Source organism: Populus trichocarpa, chromosome 12 (genome assembly GCF_000002775.5).
Source record: "Populus trichocarpa isolate Nisqually-1 chromosome 12, P.trichocarpa_v4.1, whole genome shotgun sequence".
Classification (NCBI taxonomy): domain Eukaryota; kingdom Viridiplantae; phylum Streptophyta; class Magnoliopsida; order Malpighiales; family Salicaceae; genus Populus; species Populus trichocarpa.
Window position 1 is genome coordinate 8,549,935 of NC_037296.2, and position 20,394 is coordinate 8,570,328.

At 35.6% G+C, this 20,394-nt stretch overlaps 1 protein-coding gene across 2 annotated transcripts; it reads left to right on the forward strand.

Moving 5' to 3' along the window:
* Nucleotides 1-2,183: 2,183 nt before the first annotated feature.
* Nucleotides 2,184-5,829, forward strand: LOC7487127 (SNAP25 homologous protein SNAP33). Of its 2 annotated transcripts, none has more exons than XM_002317930.4 (6): nucleotides 2,184-2,340; nucleotides 2,943-3,498; nucleotides 4,132-4,225; nucleotides 4,548-4,678; nucleotides 5,247-5,344; nucleotides 5,554-5,829. In XM_002317930.4, exons 2-6 carry the CDS (start codon nucleotides 3,004-3,006, stop codon nucleotides 5,651-5,653), a joined length of 918 nt encoding a protein of 305 aa, XP_002317966.1. In that variant the 5' UTR covers nucleotides 2,184-2,340; nucleotides 2,943-3,003; the 3' UTR covers nucleotides 5,654-5,829. The 2 variants fall into 2 exon arrangements, with proteins under 2 accessions (XP_002317966.1, XP_024437787.1); XM_024582019.2 differs by having other exon boundaries at nucleotides 3,003-3,498.
* The last annotated feature ends 14,565 nt before the right edge of the window (nucleotides 5,830-20,394 follow it).

A 20,394-nucleotide genomic window follows, 5' to 3' on the forward strand; every position in this document is an offset into this window, starting at 1 on the left:
CTAGAATGATACTTTGATAAGTCGATCTGGACGCCACAAAGATCAATCTAGGATTTTGACGCCACACTCTTTGTGATTGAAGAGTGATAAGTCAGGTAGGGTTCTTTACAAAATCAATTTGAAAGAACAATTCTTAATTCTCTGAATTAAGTTTTAAATCTTGGCCCAAAGTATTTATTACATATTCTGATACTATATTTATAATTGGAACATCCCTTTATAGTTAGGAAAATTCAACATGACAGAAGTCAAGTTCAAAAATTAGACTTTGACAAAGTAACTAGATGAATTTAACTAGTACACGTTTTCTGACCTTAATTGAAACATAAACAAACCAAATTTAAAACGACTATAACTTCTTGCAAAAAAGTCCAATGCAATCATGGTTGGACAATCTAGAAAGATCATGTTCTGAACTTGAAATCCACCTATATTAGTCTTGTCTTCATATGCAATGGATGACTTCAAAATCGGGTTCAAATTCATCTATTATTCTGACCGTAAACAACATCAATTTCTTCACTTATTTGCATTATCAATCCAAACTCAAGTAGCTCAACATCAAAAGAACCATTAAGGGCTTTTCCTATGTCCAAGTTTCAATTGTAGGCAAATAAGAACCTTTGAACCAATTCCGAACAGATTGCTAGCTTTTAACTCCGAAGCAGTTTCAATCATTCCAATTTGACTCGTCAAGGTCGTTTGCAGTTGTTTCGCTCTCGCTCTTGTTATTGGATCATCTGAATTTTCTTGTAGCTTTACAAGATGGATTATAATCTCCATGACGCATATCAATTTGGTTATGTCATGGAAAATGAGCTGGAAAATAACTTATTAATGTTTTATTTTTTTCAAGTTTATTAAAATAATGAGGAACAAATTTTACAAATTAAAATGAGCTGGAAAATAACTTATTAATGTTTTATTTTTTTCAAGTTTATTAAAATAATGAGGAACAAATCTTACAAATTAAAAAGTTGAATAAGAATGACATTGAAATTGAAAAAAAAATATAATTTCATAAATTATTTCAAATAAAATAAATAATAATCAAAATAATAGAGATCAAATCTAACAAATAAAAAAATTAAAAGATGAAGAAATTAAAATAATAATAATAATTACCATTTCATAAGTTATTTCAAATAAAATAAGTAACAATCAAAAGAATGAGGACGAAATTCGTTTGGTAAAAAATTTCAATTAAAAAATAATAAAGGAAAAGCAAATAACAATTATAAAAATGAGGACCAAAGTTAATATAAAAATTAAATTCTAGTGGATGAAATTGAAAAAAAAAATATTCAAAACAAAATATATATAACAATCAAAAGTTTGAGGATCAAATTTAATATAATCAGCAAATAATATGACTTTTCTAATTTTTTCACAACTTTCGGAAAGTGTTTTCCACTTCAAAATAAAAGAAAAACACTTTCCTGGAAACCAAGCTAAATTTTCTTTTGACTGAAAAGTGTTTTCCGTTGACTAATTTTTCTAATGACAAATAAATACAGGAAAGTTTGGAAAGTGATTTCTAGAAAACCATTTTCCATCAAACAAACACCCCATTGGATATAATGTTTTAGAATGATTTTCACTTTCTCTTTATCAAAATTAGCTAATTATTCAAAAATCTCTTAAAAAACTAGATAAGATTTCTAGTTTTCATAAAACTAGATAATAATTTTTTTTTTATCATTTTTATATATAGCTCGCATAAATGTCTCATGCAACAAAAGATTTTATTGTTTTGTTAAGGAAAAACTTAATGTTGTCTTACCCAACAAGTTTTTAACAAAGATTTATAAATTAGGGTTCTTTGTAGATTAACCTATAAGCTTCAATTTAGAGTTTATTTTACCGTTTTCAAAAGGCATGGCTAATTGTTTTTCACTTGCAAAAAGTAATTAAACAAATGAATTAAAAAACTAGGTTAGATTTTGATTTGACTTTAAAAGCTATGTTTATTGAGATTTTAAAAAAAAGTATTTATAGTGTATAAGTTTTTGTGTTATATTATATACAATGATAATTTATTCTTTTCTTTAAATTTAAAAATTAAGTTGCCTATAAACTATAATTTCTCAAAAATTAAAAAAAGTAAAAAAATCTACAGTTTTTTTTAATAATAATAATAATAATAATAATAATAATAAAAACTAAAATAAGACCGTGTCCCATAGTAGACCAGACCGTTTCTTCTTCTGCAGTTCACCTTCTCTTACTTTGCTGTTCCCCCGCGTTGAAATTGCTCTCTTTATAAAAACAAGAAGAGATGCTTTGGATTTCCATCGTCCTGCTACCTTCTCCTGCATTAATCTTTCTATCGATAATACGGTAAAATCTTATTTATTTATCCTGCAGATTCTCTCATCTTCTCTTTTCTTCTTGCTGACTGTTTTTAATTTATGTGTTTAATGTTTTTTCTTGCACTTCTTGATTTGTCATCATCCGTCAATTCTTTTCTTTTTCTTTGTTATACCCTTTTTGTTTCGTTGATTTCGTTCTGTGTGTTTAATTTTCTTTTGTTTCTGCATGGATGCTTGGTGCTGGCTCGGAAAACTCAAGTTATTTTGGTTCTTAATGAATGTTAAACAGAGAATAAATCTTTATTAATGAGGAGGAGAAAACAAATTAATTTATTTACTGTTCGAACATTCATTCGCTCTGGTTCTATTACCTGCATAAATTGTGATAGCGTTTAATCTCCAATGGTTTTTTTGTTCTATGCAAACCTATTTACTCTGCTGGTTTATGCTCTTACTGTCTTTATTATTTTCAACTAATGTCTTTTTCTTTCTCTTACAAAACCCCTTAGAACTCAAAATTTCATGTGCTGAAATTTAACTGTGCTGGAGTTTCAGGAATCCGTTTATAGTATGCCGTAATATTACGGCTATCACAATCTCACATGTACTTTGTTTCTTCATTTTATGCAGGAATCTTAATTGATTTCTTACCATCTGCCTTATTAAACTCTTCATTACACTCATTCACAGAATGTTTGGTTCAAAGAAATCTCCCTTGAAGATTTCTGAGCATAACAAGGCTGACCCTGAATGTCCTGCTCCTTCTCGGTCAAACCATTTTGAATCTGAGAATGCGGTGGGCACCAAGAAATCCCTTAAACCACCAAGGAAAACTTCTTCTGAACCCAATCTAACTTCACCCAATTTCCGCACCAATCCTTTCGACAATGATGAAGAAAGAGGGTTGTCTTCTTCATCTACATATTCCCTTGCTTTATCCACAAGACATAAGTACAAAAATGATTTCCTTGACTTGGGAGGACTAGAGAATCAACCAGTTCAAGAATTGGAGAATTATGCTGTTTACAAGGCTGAGGAGACTACAAAAGCAGTAAATGGCTGCTTGAAGATTGCTGAAGAAATGAGAGAGGGTGCAACGACAACTTTGATCACCTTGCATCAACAGGGTGAGCAAATCACCAAGACCCACAGTGTTGCGGTTGAGATAGATCATGATCTTAGTCGGGTATGGCTTCGTTTAAAATCTGACTTTATGGTTGATGACTTTAATGTATCCTGCTTAGATTTTCTCACCTAATGAAATGGGCTTGCATATAGCTGTTGTTAACATTAATCCATGAAATGATGCTCAAAATTTTTCTATTGCATGCTTAGTTGGATTATTTTGGAAGCAACATCCTGTTTGATGAGTTTGCTATAATATGATCATCATTTACGTTCTGCTTGGGTCTTTATCGATTAATCAAGCTGCTAAGGTCTATTGCTCTGTGTTTTAAGATTTCAATTATTCCTTTCAAAGTTCACAGCAGTTCTTTCTTTAGATTGAGCTTTGTGAGTTTAGTTACGGGGAGTAAAAGGAGTATTTTGAAGAAATCTAACAGGTGAAAACCATCATCCGCTATTGCCTCTTATCCACTCGGCTCAAACTCTTGGACCATACCCCCTGCCACCACTCAATCACAGCTGCACAGGAAAAAATCATTGTTGAAATGTGCTAAGACTTTAGGCCTAGAATATTAGTTCTTGTGCCTTTGTGATCACCTAATTTTTCTTCTTGATTTTCATTTCTAATTTATAGTGTTCTCCTGTTGATGTTATTGAGTAAAAGGGACATTTTCATTGTTGTTTCTGTTTTCAGGGTGAGAAGCTTTTGGGAAGTCTTGGGGGCATGTTCTCTAAAACTTGGAAGCCGAAGAAGAATCGTGCAATTAGAGGCCCTGTTATCACAAGAGGTTAGTTTCTTTCCCTATGGGTTGTGATTCACTTATTTGTCAATTTTTCTCATCAAAAATTATATTATATTAGTTTATGAATTACCACCTATCATCGTTCATATGCTGAAAATGGTTGGGTGGTTCCACCTTATTTTTCTTTCTATTTGACATGTGTTCATTTCTGTTTTTTCTTTACTTTAAACTATTCATTTTTTATTTGCTACGTAAAAGCTAATGTAAAGATGAAAAAGCCCCCGAGGAAGAACAGTGCTGGAGAGGGGATGCCCTTTTACATGTAGAGCATAACATGATACTTTATCTGTGGTTTGATACTTTGCAGATGCTTCACCTCGAAGGAGGGGTAACCACTTGGAGCAGAGGGAGAAATTGGGTTTGAATCTTGCACCCAAGGAACGGTCAAGCACGAAAACACCCCTTCCGGAGACAGCCAACGCATTTCAGAAAGTTGAGGTTTGTTTTTATTTTGTGATGTGCTCATGATTCATAGCAAATAAAAAGGTACACTGTTGTGGCCACAGGACAGAAAATTTCAACAAAAAAATAAAAAATGATAATGGATGAAGCTTTCTTGGTACTGTGAACTTTGTATACATGTTCTTTCTTGTTTCCTTCTTTCCATCTGGTGGAGGAGACAGAGACCTTTGTCCAATTCTTTCAAACATGAGATTCACCGCACTATTTCTTCCATTCTAGATCAATTTAGTGTTTCCACTTAGGGTTAGGATTTGTATATATTGGTAAGCGTGTCCATACTTTTCCCTGTCTCCTGAAGGAGTAGATAAAAAATTAGATCATAAGGACAGACTTGTAGTCTTGTACGACTCCAGCCACCAAGTAATTTGTTCATTCTGGTTTTTGGTTTCTCATTGTATAGCTATTTGAGTTTACCTGTCCTCCATTATCACAGACAGTCAATTTAATCATTTTGGGTTTCAATTCTATCAATGTACAAGTCTGCCATGAGTTTATGCTTCTTCAATGTACCCATCTTTTACTGTTTGGGATTGTTCTGGAACAGTTTGAGAAGTCAAAGCAAGATGATGCACTGTCTGATTTGAGTAATGTTATAGGAGAGTTGAAGAATATGGCTGTTGACATGGGGGCTGAATTTGACAGGTGACTTTTTTTATATGATACACAGCAGCATTTGTTGATTAATTTGGTGCAAATGTTTGGTATTCTCTTTCATCGCTCTCTCATTGTGAATATCCGAGTAGTGGTTCCTGATTGTAAAAAACGAAGTCAAAATGCTTTGTTTAAGAAATCATGTTGTTTGAGATAGAAATACTCCGTCTGTAATTGTGATCGTTCTGTGATAATTGCAGGCAAGTCGGCGCTCTGGATCACGTCCAGGATGATGTGGATGAGCTAAATTCCCGTCTTGGGGGAGCAAATAAACGTGGCCTTCATTTACTTCGAAAGTAGAGGATAGGTTGTGATGGTTGCCTGCAGTACTGATCTGCTGATGTCGGTCTCCCTCTTTCACTGTTATTCTTTCTGCATGTATAAACTTGGAATTCGATGCTCTTAACCGATATGCAAATACTTTGTAATTTAAACAGTTGGTATCTGGCAATATATCCCAGTGAGACTTTTCCCAACGCATTTTTTAAGGCAATTCGGAATTAATAAATACATTTTTCTGTTATTTGCTCAAATTTCAGAAGCAAATACTAACATCTGACCAAAGAAGATGCGGCCATTGCTAATCCTTGGCTAAGTGCAATAGTATTGATTCATTTCTGTAACTCTACTTCGTCATCGCTCATCAGTAGAAGGAAAATTGTATATCTTCAAAATCCCAATGGTGAACATATTGCATGTGAATGGCAGTGAAACGTCGAGGACACACGACAGTTAGTGAACAAGCAAACAGCAACCGATGCGTGCCCTGCCCTGCTTATTCATACTTGGATGGATCATCACAAACTTCCAATTCTTTTTCCTTAAGGGCCACGAGCGATGCAATGTTGCAAGAAGCTTCTCCTGCAAGGTTACGATGCACCAAAGCACTATTGCTGCTGACACAGAGACTGATCGTGGAACTTCTGACAAGCTACCTGGCAATCTCCTTGTACAAAATCTACACCCTTCATTCCTAACCCTATTTTCCAATACACCCGTCCATGGTTCTTTCTCTTTATAATTTTAAAAGCGCACTTAAACAAAGAATGAAAAATGATGGAGAGGAAAATGGGAGGACCAAACCAGGGAAACAAAGAAAGGAGACGCCGCCGTTCAATTCCAAAATGTTAGGAAAACAATCAAGACGGAAACGTCGTTGATTCAGAGGCACGTTCAAAAACACAGAGGGAGTAGCGAGCCACGTCATTTTGAGAAGCTACTTGGGCGAATTAACATGGAATTCAGGTGACCCGGCGCCTTGGCCTTGGCTGCCGTTTCAGCCTGGGCTTGTCGCGTCTCCACTTCCCCTTGCTTTCTTCTTCGTTGTTTGCTTTCAAACCTGAACAAGACAGCCTTTCCTCTCAAAGCTAAGATATGACTGCCCTTCCTCTTCTCACATACCTTCTGTCCTATATACACTAGACAAGCCACACACGCTCCTCTCCCTGATAAGTTCAACAAATATTTAACAAGTGCTGAGAACTGTTTGTTTCTATGAGAAAGAACCACAATTATTTTAATATCAAATTTTGCCGACTCTTCATAATTCTTGGCTGCTCTAAATAAGTAAAGCCAGTACAGATAACTCTAAAATTAAGAAAAAATTGGTAATTCATGATGTGAGTTTACCTACGTACAAACTGAAAATAACACGTACTGAATATTAATTGCAACAACTTTAACAAATTAAAATAAAAGCAACTGATAAATCGCAACTATACAAGACCCAGTCTTGTATTGAAACCGCTCCTCCTCAACACACTCTTTATCTCTTCTATATATCTGCATGTCCATGTTAACACTGTTCACGTTCAACTATTGTTGCATGGCACATGCAACTATTATTTCACGTTTGATATCTTCCCGCATGCCACATGCAATTACGTTCACTTCATCATACATACTTGGAATTTGGCCTAATGGCTCTGGTTGATCTGCGTGGTTTATCAATACCTCCCCCATCACGTGCAACCTAGTCCCCAAGGTTGACATCTGGAAACAGTTCCAGTAGCTGTTTGGTAGATACCCATGTGGCCTCCTCGACGGGTAAATATTTTCAGTGAACTAAACTTTCTTCGACAATTTGGGCGCCTTGTTTTATCCAGCGATGATCAATAACAGCTTGTGGTATTAGCAGAACTTTCCCATCATCATTGAAGGACGGTATCTCTGTGCTGTGGTTGTTAACCTCTGAGTTGGTGTTGTACTATTTAAGCAGAGAGACATGGAATATTGGATGAATGCGTGACTCTGCTGGTAAACGGAGTTTGTAAGCGACGGGTCCAATTTTCTCCGGAATTTCATAGGGTCCATAGAAGCGACTAGCAAGTTTCTGGTATGCCCGCTTAAAAACCGTATGCTGTCGATATGGATGGAGTTTTAGAAGGACTAAATCACCAACATCAAATGAGACATCTCTTCTCTTTTTATATGCGATGTGTTTCATCCTATTAATCGAGCGTGCCAAGTTGATTTTGAGCTGCTGAAGTAACTCATCTCGGTCTTGCAACTGCTGATCCACTTCATGCACCGGCGATAGACCTTCATTGTATGATGGAATAGTTGGTGGAAGTCGGCCATATAGTGCTTGAAAAGGAGTCATTCCGGTTGAGATGTGGTATGTTGTATTATACCAATATTCTGCCCATGGTAAGTAGAGGCTGCCATATAGTGCACCGGCCATTTTGATGCCCATTCCGGTGCCAATGTATCTGATTTGGTTTTCTGGCATACCACACAATTCTTGATATATTCTTGGACCGACTTATGCATTCCTGGCCAATAGAATTGTTGCCCCAGTTTCTTGTATGTGCGCAGCACATCAGAGTGGCCACCAACTTTGGTATCATGCATTTCGTGCAGTAGCTTTGCACGTAGAGTAGGGTCTGCAGGAATGATGACCCGTTTCTTGTAACGAAGCAAACCATTTTGCCACACAAAGTGGCTGTGTAACTGATCCGCGGCTATCTGACTCATGGACTGTATATATAAATATGTCTTTGCCGCCTGTTTAATTTCTTCCCACAAAGTAACCTGAGAAACCAAAAGATGATGAAGAACAGGACTACCTTGTTTACGAGAGAGAGCATCGGCTGCAGCATTTTCGCGTCCAGGCCGGTATATGATCTCATAGTCATAGCCCAAGAGTTTGGCTACCCATTTTTGCTGTTCTGGTGTGGTGATACGTTGCTCTAGCAAAAAATTTAGACTGCATTGATCCGTCTGAATATAGAACTTTCGGTCTAACAGATATGGACGCCACAATCGTATAGCCTCAAGAATGGCCAGCATCTCTTTAGCATAAGTAGACCAAGACTTCTTTGCCACTCCGAGTGCTTTACTCATAAATGCAATTGGTTTGCCTTGCTGGGTTAATATGGCGCCAATACCATCACCTGAGGCATCGGTTTCTAAAGTGAAGACATCCTTGAAATTGGGCATTGCTAATGTTGGTGCCGTTGTCATTGCCTGTTTGAGCGCGATGAAGGCAGTTTCAGCGTCCTCATTCCACCAAATTGGCTCTTTTTAAACAGATTGTTGAGAGCCCGCGCCACAATGCTATAATTTTTGACAAACTTCCTGTAATATCCTGTCAACCCTAAAAACCCACGAAGCTCTGAAATATTAGTAGGCCGTGGCCATGCCACCATTGTCGTAATTTTATTTTCATCTACCTTCACGCCATGATTGGTGATTATGTGCCCTAAGTACTCCAGCTCTTGTTGACCAAAAGCACACTTACTAGCCTTGACAAAGAATTGATGTTGCTGTAATATTTCAAAAGTCTGCCTTACATGCATCAGATACATGTCCCACGTAGGACTATAGACTAATATATCATCGAAAAAAACCAATATAAATTTTCGAAGATGAGGTTGAAATATTGAATTCATGATAGCTTGAAATGTTGAGGGTGCATTACACAACCCAAAGGGCATAACCAAATATTCATAGTGTCCGTTGTGAGTGCGGAAAGCAGTTTTTGGAATATCCACAGGATTAACCCATACCTGATGATATCCGGCTCGAAGATCAAGCTTAGTGAAATATGAAGCACCATAAAACTCGTCTAACATATCATCAACTGTAGGAATAGGGAAGCGGTCCTTCACGGTTGCAGCATTGAGGGCCTTGTAATCTGTGCAAAAACGCCATGTTCCATCTTTTTTCTTCACCAACAGTACAGGTGATGAAAAAGGGCTGGTACTTGGTTTGATAAGGCTGGAATTCAACATTTCATGAACTTGCTTCTCAATTTCTTCCTTTTGATAATATGCATAACGATAAGGCCGAACATTAATAGGTTCGGTGCCGTCTTTGAGAGAAATGCAGTGATCAACCCCTCTGGTAGGTGGTAGACCTGCTGGTTCCTTTAGAATATCTGCAAACTCATGCAAAATGGCCTCCATATCAGGATGAGTTGTCTGGATGTGTGGCTCCGCAGTATTGATCTGTAGACATATTGCAAAAATGGCATGGTTCTGGTGAATTGCTTTGGTTAATTCAGTGATAGATGCAATTTGTATGCCTTCATCGCCCATTCCACGTAACTGCCTGAGTTGGTTCTTCCACTGAAATTCCATGGTTAACTGTTTCCAGTTGTAAACCACAGAACCTAGCATTTCTAACCATTGGATGCCCAACACTAGATCCAACCCTGTAAGTGGAAGAGAATAAAGAGTTAATGAAAAATGGGTGCCTTGCAGGTCCACTCCGACCTCTTCAAAACATCCCTGGCATTTTAATTTTTCGCCATTTGCAACCCGCACTGTGAAGGATGCGGTAGGCATCACTGGTATTCGTAATGCATTGGCCAATCTTTCGCTAATAAAGTTGTGAGTTGATCCACTGTCGATTAGTGCGATGACATCGCTTGACCCTATCCGTGCAGTGATGCGCATAGTCTTGGGTGCAGCCCATCCTGTCAATGCATGTAGTGTAATTTCTGGTTCGGTGATTGTCTCAACAATCTCCTGAAGTGGTTGGTCTTCACCTTCATTATCACATAACAGAGTGTTACTGCCATCGTACCCTTCCAACATTAAGATGCGAGGCTCGCGACATTTATGTCCTGCAGTAAATCGATCATTGCAATTAAAATATAAATTCTGAGCTCATCTTCTCTGCATTTCCTCCCAAGTGAGGCGCCGAATAGGAGTGGTAGGAACCGTTGGGGCAGCTCGATTGAAACTGGGAGGGGAAATCGTAGATCTCATTGGTGGTGATGGTGCTGGTCTACTGAACCTCCTCTGTCTGCTAAGTTGATCATCCTTCATTCGGGCTAGACTGATGGCCTCCTTCAAAGTTTGTGGCTTAAACATGCGTATGCCATATGAAATCTCAGTTTTTAAGCCACCCATAAATGTACCTACAAGAGCCCTTTGCGTCCATCCGCGTACTCGGTTGCCCAGGCGCTCGAATTCGCGTTGGTAATCTCGTAGTGATCCTCCTTGCCTTATTCTGGAAAGGGCCTCATCAAAATCCTCACATTCTAAAGGACCAAAACGCGCCCAGAGTTCGTCTTCAAAGTTTGTCCATGATAAAACTCGTCCTTCTTCTTCATGCAACCGGTGAACCCATTGCCACCACTGGTTGGCTTCCCCTTCCAAGTGGTAAGAAGCCAGGGCGACCTTCTGAAGTTCTGGAGTATTTTGAAATGCAAAAAACTGATTCACACGATTAAACCACTCAGTGGGATCATCTCCTGAAAATCTAGGAAACTCAAGTCGTGCTGTCTTGGATGAGATAATTAGTCGTCCCCCTTCTTGACCTTCACGTTGTTGGTTGCCCTGGTTTGGAGGCTCTTGATTTGCAAGCAATACATCAGAAAGTCGGTTAAGCGTGTCCTCCAGATGTTGCAACCTATCAGCCATGCCCAGCTCCATTCGGTGCAGCCCTTCTTCTAAATGCTCAATACGTTCCTTATTAGTGCCCATAAGATCTTCCACAAGCTCTGATACCAATGATAAGTTCAACAAATATTTAACAAGTATTTGCTGAGAACTGTTTGTTTCTCTTCGGGTGAGAAAGAACCACAATTATTTTAATATCAAATTTTGCTGACTCTTCATAATTCTTGGCTGCTTTAAATAAGCAAAGCCAGTACAGATAACTCTAAAATTAAGGAAAAGTTGGTAACTCACGATGTGAGTTTACCCACGTACAAACTGAAAATAACACATACTGAATATTAATTGCAACAACTTTAACAAATTGAAATAAAAGCAACTGATAAATCGCAACTATACAAGACCCAGTCTTGTATTGAAACCGCTCCTCCTCAACACACTCTTTATCTCTTCTGTATATCTGCATGTCCATGTTAACACTGTTCACGTTCAACTATTGCTGCATGGCACATGCAACTATTATTTCACGTTTGATATCTTCCCGCATGCCACATGCAATTACGTTCACTTCATCATACATACTTGGAATTTGGCCTAATGGCTCTGGTTGATCTGCGTGGTTTATCACTCCCTCTCCCCATTGCCCTTCAGCTACAGCTGCAAATACGCCCCAAAACCTATTGAACTCACTGATTTTTCAACATGAAGCACACCTTCTCCCCCTTTCATCTTGCTGTCAACATACAACAAGGACAGCCCAGATAGTATAGGGTACAAAGAAGGCCGGGCGGAAAAGATTGTTTTTTCCAAAATCAAGGGTAATGATTCGCCCAAAGGGATAAAGTTCTAGCTCCTTCTTCTGGGCCGACATACGGAGTGAAGACCAGCAAGAAAGGAGACCTTAGATAAAAAAAGGGTGGAGCCATAAGAAAAAAAATAAAAATCAGTGGGGTGAAAAAAAGGGTAATGGCCTTGCGTCTGAGACTCTAAAAGCAAATAGAAAAAACTAATCAAATGAGGAAAAACAACCGAATCTACAAAATATAATAATAATAATGATAATAATAATAATAATATTTTTATAATATTGAAATGGTTAACAAAACTGGATCATTTTAACATTGAAAATCATTAACAAAAGCTAAATCCTCCTAATACTAGAAATCATTAACAATTATCAACAAAACTGAGTTATTTTGACATTGAAAATCGTTAGCGAAAGCTAAGTCATCCTGACACTGAAAATCATCAATAAAAACTAAGTCATTGTAACACTGAAAATCTTCAATGAAAAACTAAGTCATTTTGACACTAAAAATCATCAACGAAAACTAAGTCATTCTAACATTTCTTTTCCCTAAATTCACGCATATGGTCAATACCAAGTTTTCTTCTAAAGATCATACATCAACCTAGTTTTGGACATAAACCACAACCAAATTCACTTCCAAAGTTTATGAAGTAAGGGAAACATGTAATGTTTCTATTCCATGACAATATCATACATTCAATGTTCATTTCATCAATTTTTCACTATATCATTCCAAGTGTTAGAACCTTTAATCAACAACAAATTCCAAGTAAAGATTAAAGCTTGATTAGTCCTAGTTGGTTTAGTCCACCCAACCTTGCACACTATTTGGTGTTTTAATCGTAACTAAAGTTTTATAACTCTTTTTCGAGCATGGTTAGTCTCTATGGAAAGATAATACATAGAGCTATAGCTTTCATGAGGACACAACACTCAGTTTTACTATCCACATGTCTAAACTCACTCATTACAGTACCATAAGAAATTTGTCTAGTACTATGTTAGTTTGGACCCTTAGTTAATGTTCTTCTCATATCTGAAGTTATACAACTACAAATAAGTCGAGACTAGTTCCATGTGAAAGATAACATCCATACCTACAATGTTTATAAAGACACCGGCTCTAAATTACATTGTTCTAAGGCTCAAAATTAGCATTTATAGTAGCACCCAAAATTTGTCCAGTACTATGTTGGTCTGAACCTTTACTCAGTGTTTTTCTCATATCAAGAGTTATACAACTCCAAATAAGTCGAGACTAGTTCCATGTAAAAGATAACATTCATACCTACAACCTTTATAAAGACACCAACTCCAAATTACATTGTTTTCAAGTTGTAATTTCAACTAGAAGTTGGCTAGTAAGACTGTCAGAATTTTAATTACATGAGAGATAAATTTGACAAGCACACCAAGTGTTTTCATGCATCACAAATTATCATTACTTTATTTTCAAAGAAACTCTTATTTCCTATATATTTTTAAGAACCCTAGAATCACAACATGTATATTCTTACAAGGTCCTCCCTAACTATCATTCCAAGGTCGTGGCCTAACCTTTGTCAAGAATCATCTACTTCAAGTTCTCAATTGAAATATCTCAATTCAACAATACAATTTATAACAATTCAAGAATACCTAAAAGTTCTACTTTCATACTATTTCATGTCATTCTAATGATGTTCATTATGTAAGGTTTCTTCATGATTCTTCCCTTAAGCCGAAGCATTGCTGCCTTTTACTTCCCTAATTAATACATGCAATTCAACATATCTTATCATAAGTATACCCACAATAACATTTCTCAATGCATATCATCTACTTGGTTTACAATCATACATGTTCATTCATCACACAAACAAAATCAAAGCATTAATATGGCGTAATTCTTGTTTCAACTCTGGCATGCTTCTAAGGTTTAATGATAACACAATTCTACACATAATATTATTCCAACACATTTTCACACAATTCTACACATAATATTATTCCAACACATTTTCACACAATTTCTTCAATCATATTGCAGAAATCACATCATTAACACAAGCATAAATGTTGTTTTGGTTCCAGCGTGATCTAAGACTCTAACAAGGTAATAATCTATGCATTTCATCACATTAATTCTTATTCTATCCAGCCTTCACTATAGTCGACCCTCCTTCTAGGTTTGTGTATTTAAAATTATTTATTTTCTTTGTTAAATGTTCTGGAGTTAGGTCCCTTTATTTAGCCTCATTTTCATCCATCTTTTTAATCTAGTTCTCCTTAATCATAGGTGTAGAAATCCTAGGCCATTTCCTTGGGGTTTTCTTTTTCCCTTTGGTCCCGGAGTTTCAAGAACAAGTAAAAAAGTGATGATGTTAATACCTTACGATTTTAAGTAGCTTTAAGAAAGGTTTTAGCAGTTTTTCCTTCCTCTCTTCTCTTGTTTTCTTCTTCCTCTCTTCTCTTGGTTTTCTTCCTTTCTTCTTCTGCTTGTTTCAGCCGGCTTTCTAGACTCTTTCTTCTTTCATGTTTTTGGGTTTCTCTTTTTTCCCAACTCTCTACTCAATCTACACTCAAAAGGGTTTGCATGCAGGCTGGTTTGGTTTGGTTTTCTTCTTGGAAAGGAGTGTGTGTTACAGCAATGGCTATTGCCGGTTCTAGGAGAGGTCTAGGCTCCTTCTTCTTCCATGGCTTCGGCCACCTCTGTTTTTCTCTAACTCTCCCTTCTTCTCCAACTTTCAAGGGAGGTGTATGCAGTTGGGTTTATTGGGTTTTTCTTTGAGAAATAGAGAGTTGTTCCAGCCAGCTGCAACCTGTTTTGGGGGAGAAAAAAAGTCACTTTTTTTTTTCCTCTCCTGCATTTATACTCCTATTAATTGAGATGGGGGTGTTTGAGTGCTAGTCATGGTTGTTCTTATCCCCCTTTTGGGTTATCTTAGAGCTGGTTACCACCCCACAATTCCCACCTAGGATAGGGCGGTTTCCTCCCCCATTTTCCACCTAAAGCAAGCCGGTTTGTTTCCTTTAGTTCTTTCCTAGCATAGGCTAATCAAACACTATCTTTTTGTTTGGTTTTACATTAACCCTAATAGACCACTTTTGGGTTGCATGATAATGGGTCTAAACTAGTAATTAACTAACATAAGTCCAATAATGAAATGAACTCCTAAATAATATCTAATAGACCAAAACAAACCCAAATTAAAAATAATTATTAATAAATAAATAAAATAGGATAATAAAAATAAAGTCTTCAAAGCAAAATTCCTTTATGTAGCCTGCATATCCAATTTTTGCACATTATTGGTAGATTTTCAGTCATATTTCAAACACGTTATTCGCTTTTTGATTTTGATGAGTTACTGGGCCTACTATATATGGTTGGAAAGCTTGAGATGTATAGTTTTCATCCATACTTGAATAGCAGAAAAAATCCACTTGCAGCTCCAGATATGTCCTTAACAGTACACAAAGGTCCAATGTGGTAGGTTTGACAAGATTTGTCTAGTAACTTTGACCATCTGAAATAATATGTTTGTGAACTCCATTTAATCTGAAAATTTTCTAAAATATATTTCCATGTGTCTAGTATTTCCCTGTAAAATTCCAGCTCACACTGATATACAGTTTGAGAGATATGTCAAAACTGGTCAGTAGATATTTTAAGGCCAAATTCGGACCTAACTTGGTTAGTATTATCCTCTCATTCTTTAAAAAAATTCAACCTTAAATCTGTATCATGAAAAACATCTTCTAAGGTTAACAAATCAGTACCAAGCTGAAGAATAGTATCATCATTAAAACTAAGAAGAACCTTGTTAGCAAAGAAAGTCCTCTGATATACAAGCTCTCTTTTTCAACCATATTCTCCTTCTTTAATTTCATTTGCTCCTCATATATTTGCTTAGGTGTCAAATATACAAGAGTTATAGGTCTTCCATTCATCTTAAAGGAATATCTATTTGTCATCACATCATGCATAACGCTCTTATCATATTGTCATGGTCTACCACACAACAAGTGACTAGCTTGTATTGGCACAACATCACATAATACCTCGTCACAATATTTACCAATAGAAATAACAATTAAACCCTACTTATTCACTTTCACTTCACCACCATCATTCAACCACTATAATTTATAAGGTATGTGATGTTTGGTAATGTGCAAGTTCAACTTTCTCACCAATTCAGTACTAACTACATTAATGTAACTACCACCATCTATAATTAAGCTACATACCTTATTATGAACATGACATCTCGTGTGGAATATGTTCTCCGTTTAACCTCCAAATATCCATATTGACATACATATTCAATGCTCTCCTTATCACAAGTGCATCTGCCTCAAACATATTCTCAACACAAACTTCATTAACATCCTTCAATGGTGGCATCTTCTCATCTTCATCCTCCTCATCGATCTCAACCTCATTATTAGCTTTCATAACCATGACTCTTTTGTTTGGACACTGTGAAGTAACATGACCAAAACCAAATAACAAAAGCATTTAATGTCATAGCTACGAGAAGTAGGAGTAACTTTGTTACCTTTAAAAAAAGCCGAGGTGTCTTTCTTCTCTTTAGGGTATTCAATCTTGCCCTCATTCTGATGTGATGGACCACCTACAATCTTAGCCTTTCAATTGGGTTTCCAAGGTTTCGAAGGGCCTAATGGTTGGCTTTGCCAAATAATACTCTTTTATTTAAGTTGTTTCTCCATTTTCATGGCCATATGCACCATCTCTTCTAACTACACGATATGAGCTATATCATGATTAAGGTCATTCATGAATCTAGCCATAATAGCCTTCCTACCCTCCTCAACATTAGCTCGAATCATAGCAAGTTTCATCTCCTTGAAGCACTCATCAACACTCTTTGTACCTTAACTCAAACTCTGCAACCTTTGATACAATTCTCTATAGTAGTGGCTACATATAAATCTCCTCTTTATAAGGGATTTCATATCATCCCAAGTATCAACTTGCCTCTCATAATTCTTCATATGGTTTGTCACTAACTGACCTCACCATACAATGCCATAATCAGTAAAAGCAACAAGCTTGACTTTCTTGGGCTTCGAATAATTATGACACTAAAAAATCCACTCTACCTTCTTCTCTCATTCTAAATAAACTTATTGATCAGGCTTTCCTTGAAAAGCTAGTATTTTCAGCTTAATTGTACCTAAATTTCCACCTAACTCAGCATTATGGTCCCGATACCTATAATTACCCTCTATCCAAAATTATCACCGTATATTTTTCCTGTAAACTAACAATTATGTTATTGTCCAAAAGGTTCCCAATGTCCTACAAACACATCTTCAAAATCAACATCACTTATATTCACACTATTAACCATAAACTCATCCATATTAGTGTCAACTCGCCTAACATCCCTCCTTGCATTAAATTCTCTTCGCTCAGACCTAATTTGAACCCTACCATGATTATTAACATATTTCCTCTCCAACTTATCTCCAAATTTATTGGTCAATCAATCCATCTGTTGATTTATAATGCGTATCTGAGTTACAATTTTATTATCTCCTCTTTGTGGTGACATGTTGTTACTTGCCTCTGACATTTTTTAATCTAAAAAATGGTTAGTTGATAAGAAATATGTATTCCTCACTCACTCCCTCAAGTGTTTACACTCTTCTTGTGTTTCACTTAAATATATACTTTTCACTCAAATATGCTCGTTACGCCTTTTTCCTGTCATCTCACCTTTCTTCGACTCTTACGGAACTTAAATCAACACCAAATATAACAACTTTAGCAGTGTATCCAAATATGTGTATATGACTTAAGAAATAAGAAAAATATGAAAATAAGTAAAGACGAAACTACGATTACAATTTCACGAGTAACATGCGAATTTGTATGAAAAATCTCAACCACTTTGAAGTTTCCTCTTCCACCTTAATTACCCCTAGCACACCCCAAATCAGTAATCATCCTTAAACCTCTATAAGCCATGTAAACACCATACAACATGACAAAACCCAAACTTTTGTTGAAGAAAAAGCCTTTCAAGAAGAGATTTCTGAAATAAACAAACTTTATTAGAGAAACTATACACCTAGAACAACTCCTATTACACTAGACATAGGAATCCAAAAATGAGCCAGGCATTAATAACCAACATAAGTTCAATGCCTCTTCTCTCTATGAATGGAACATTAAAGGAATGACAGAATACAACATCTAAAATACCTTACAACAAATGATCATAGTTATCAATGCTTACAAAACTCATATTGGTTATTAGACGAAGCCATAAATGAAGTTTTAATTATAGGATTTTTTTGGTCAATTAAAAGGATGGTGAGATTACTATCTCATTAATGCCCAATGATTGGAGATTCTATAATACATTCAAACATATAAAGACCAAACACTGATCTTTAACCCATCTGGCAACACCATCCAAGATATAGTATCAACCCTGATACTAACTATTTCTCTACATTTCATAGGTGATCCATCCCATCTAAAAGATAAAAATGTTGTTCTTTCAAACATTAGGTGCAAAAAACTTAGTGACTTTTAATGGTACAAAAACATCTTTCTCACTCGTTTTATGCTCTAAGAAGACTCTAACAATCCTTTCTGGAAAGAAAAATTTCTTGCTGGATTACCTACCCTTCTAGGAAAGAGAGTTAGAAACAAAATCAAAGACACCTCTAGCAACAAAACTATCCACTATGACCAACTAATATACAGTGAACTTTTTAGCTTCACCCAAAAAAAAGGTCTCAAGATCTTAAACTCCAAAAACATCTTAAGTGAGAAATAAAACGAACCAAACAGGAGTTAAAAAGTCTTTGTCAATAGTTTTACTTATCCATTAAAAAGTCAATCTGTGGTGGTACCTGTTCCAAGACTCACCCAAAACCTTCTAAACCACTTCATAAACAATTAACCAATAAATACAAAAAATGTTTTCATACCAAATCTAAACCTTACTACAAAATCTCCCATAAAAACCAACAAAAAATTCTCAATCCAAACCTAGATTTAACCTCAAAATCATTCCCTGTTACAAAAATGGCTAAAAAGGTCATACTTTTAATTTTTATCATGTAAATACCGAACTACATGAACTTCAATTAGAAGAAGAAGTTATTCATCATATTCAATCTCTTTTACTTGAAGTCTTTGAAACTGAAACAAACCCTTAAGACACTTCTAAAGAAACTCTATAAATTGATAAGTTGGTAACAAATTTTGACTTAGAAGATTCTTTTGACCACATTTCCAGACAAATCAATGTCCTTACCAGAGATCAAGAATTCATCCTTAAAGCCATTAAACGTCTTGATGATTCCCAACTGTAAAAAACTTTCTGAAACAAACTCTTAAATACTTTTGATAAGCCAGAACCACCATAGCTTGTTCAAAGTCATTCCATTCTACCTTTAACTAATACAAATACTTATGATCTTACAAAAATCCTCAACAAAAAAAATATTTAAACCTCTAGCTATTATCCCAGAATTACAATCTAAAATCAAAACTGAGCTTACCAACCTTAAACAAGCACAACAAAAAGATTCTGCCATATTATAGCTCTTTTTTACAAAATTAGGAAATGAATTAGATTCTAATAGGGAATCAGAGTCTAATCATGATATAGAACATGACCTAAAAGATCATACATTAACAAACATTGAGCATGTTCTTGAAGTTTTTCTCCATGTTTTAACTCAAATTACTTCAAAAAAGCATTTCATAAGAATTTCCTTGGTTTTTTCAAATAGATACTATCGTCTTATTTGATATAGGTGCATATTTAAATTGTATCAAAGAAGAAATAGTTCCAAAATGATTCTTACAAAATACTTCTAAAAAACTTTCTACAACAAACAATACTAAATTAGTAATAAAAAATAAAACTCAAGCATCTATTTCAAACAATGGTTTTTATCTTAAAAATTATTTTTGTTGTTACAAATGATATTAATCATATTGTTATTCTGGGCACTATTTTCAGTGATATGATCACTCCTTATAAAACTGGACATGAAAATATTACTTCAAAAATTAATGGTTTAAAACTTGTTTTTCCTTTACTAGAAAAACCAAAAACTAGAAATCTTAATATAATCAAAGCATATTGTATTTATATTCATCAAATAAACGCTTTGATTTCTGAAAAGAAAACTCAGTTCATGCATCTCAAACAAGATGTATTTTTTTTAAAAAAAATAGAACAACAATTACAAAATCTTGTATTACAAAAAGGAACTTCAGATTTCCGAAACAAAATAGAATCAGAGATTTGTTCTGATTTACCAAATCCTTTTTGGAAAAGAAAACAGCATGTGGTTGATCTACCCTATGATGACAATTTTAATGGAAAAACAAATACCTATAA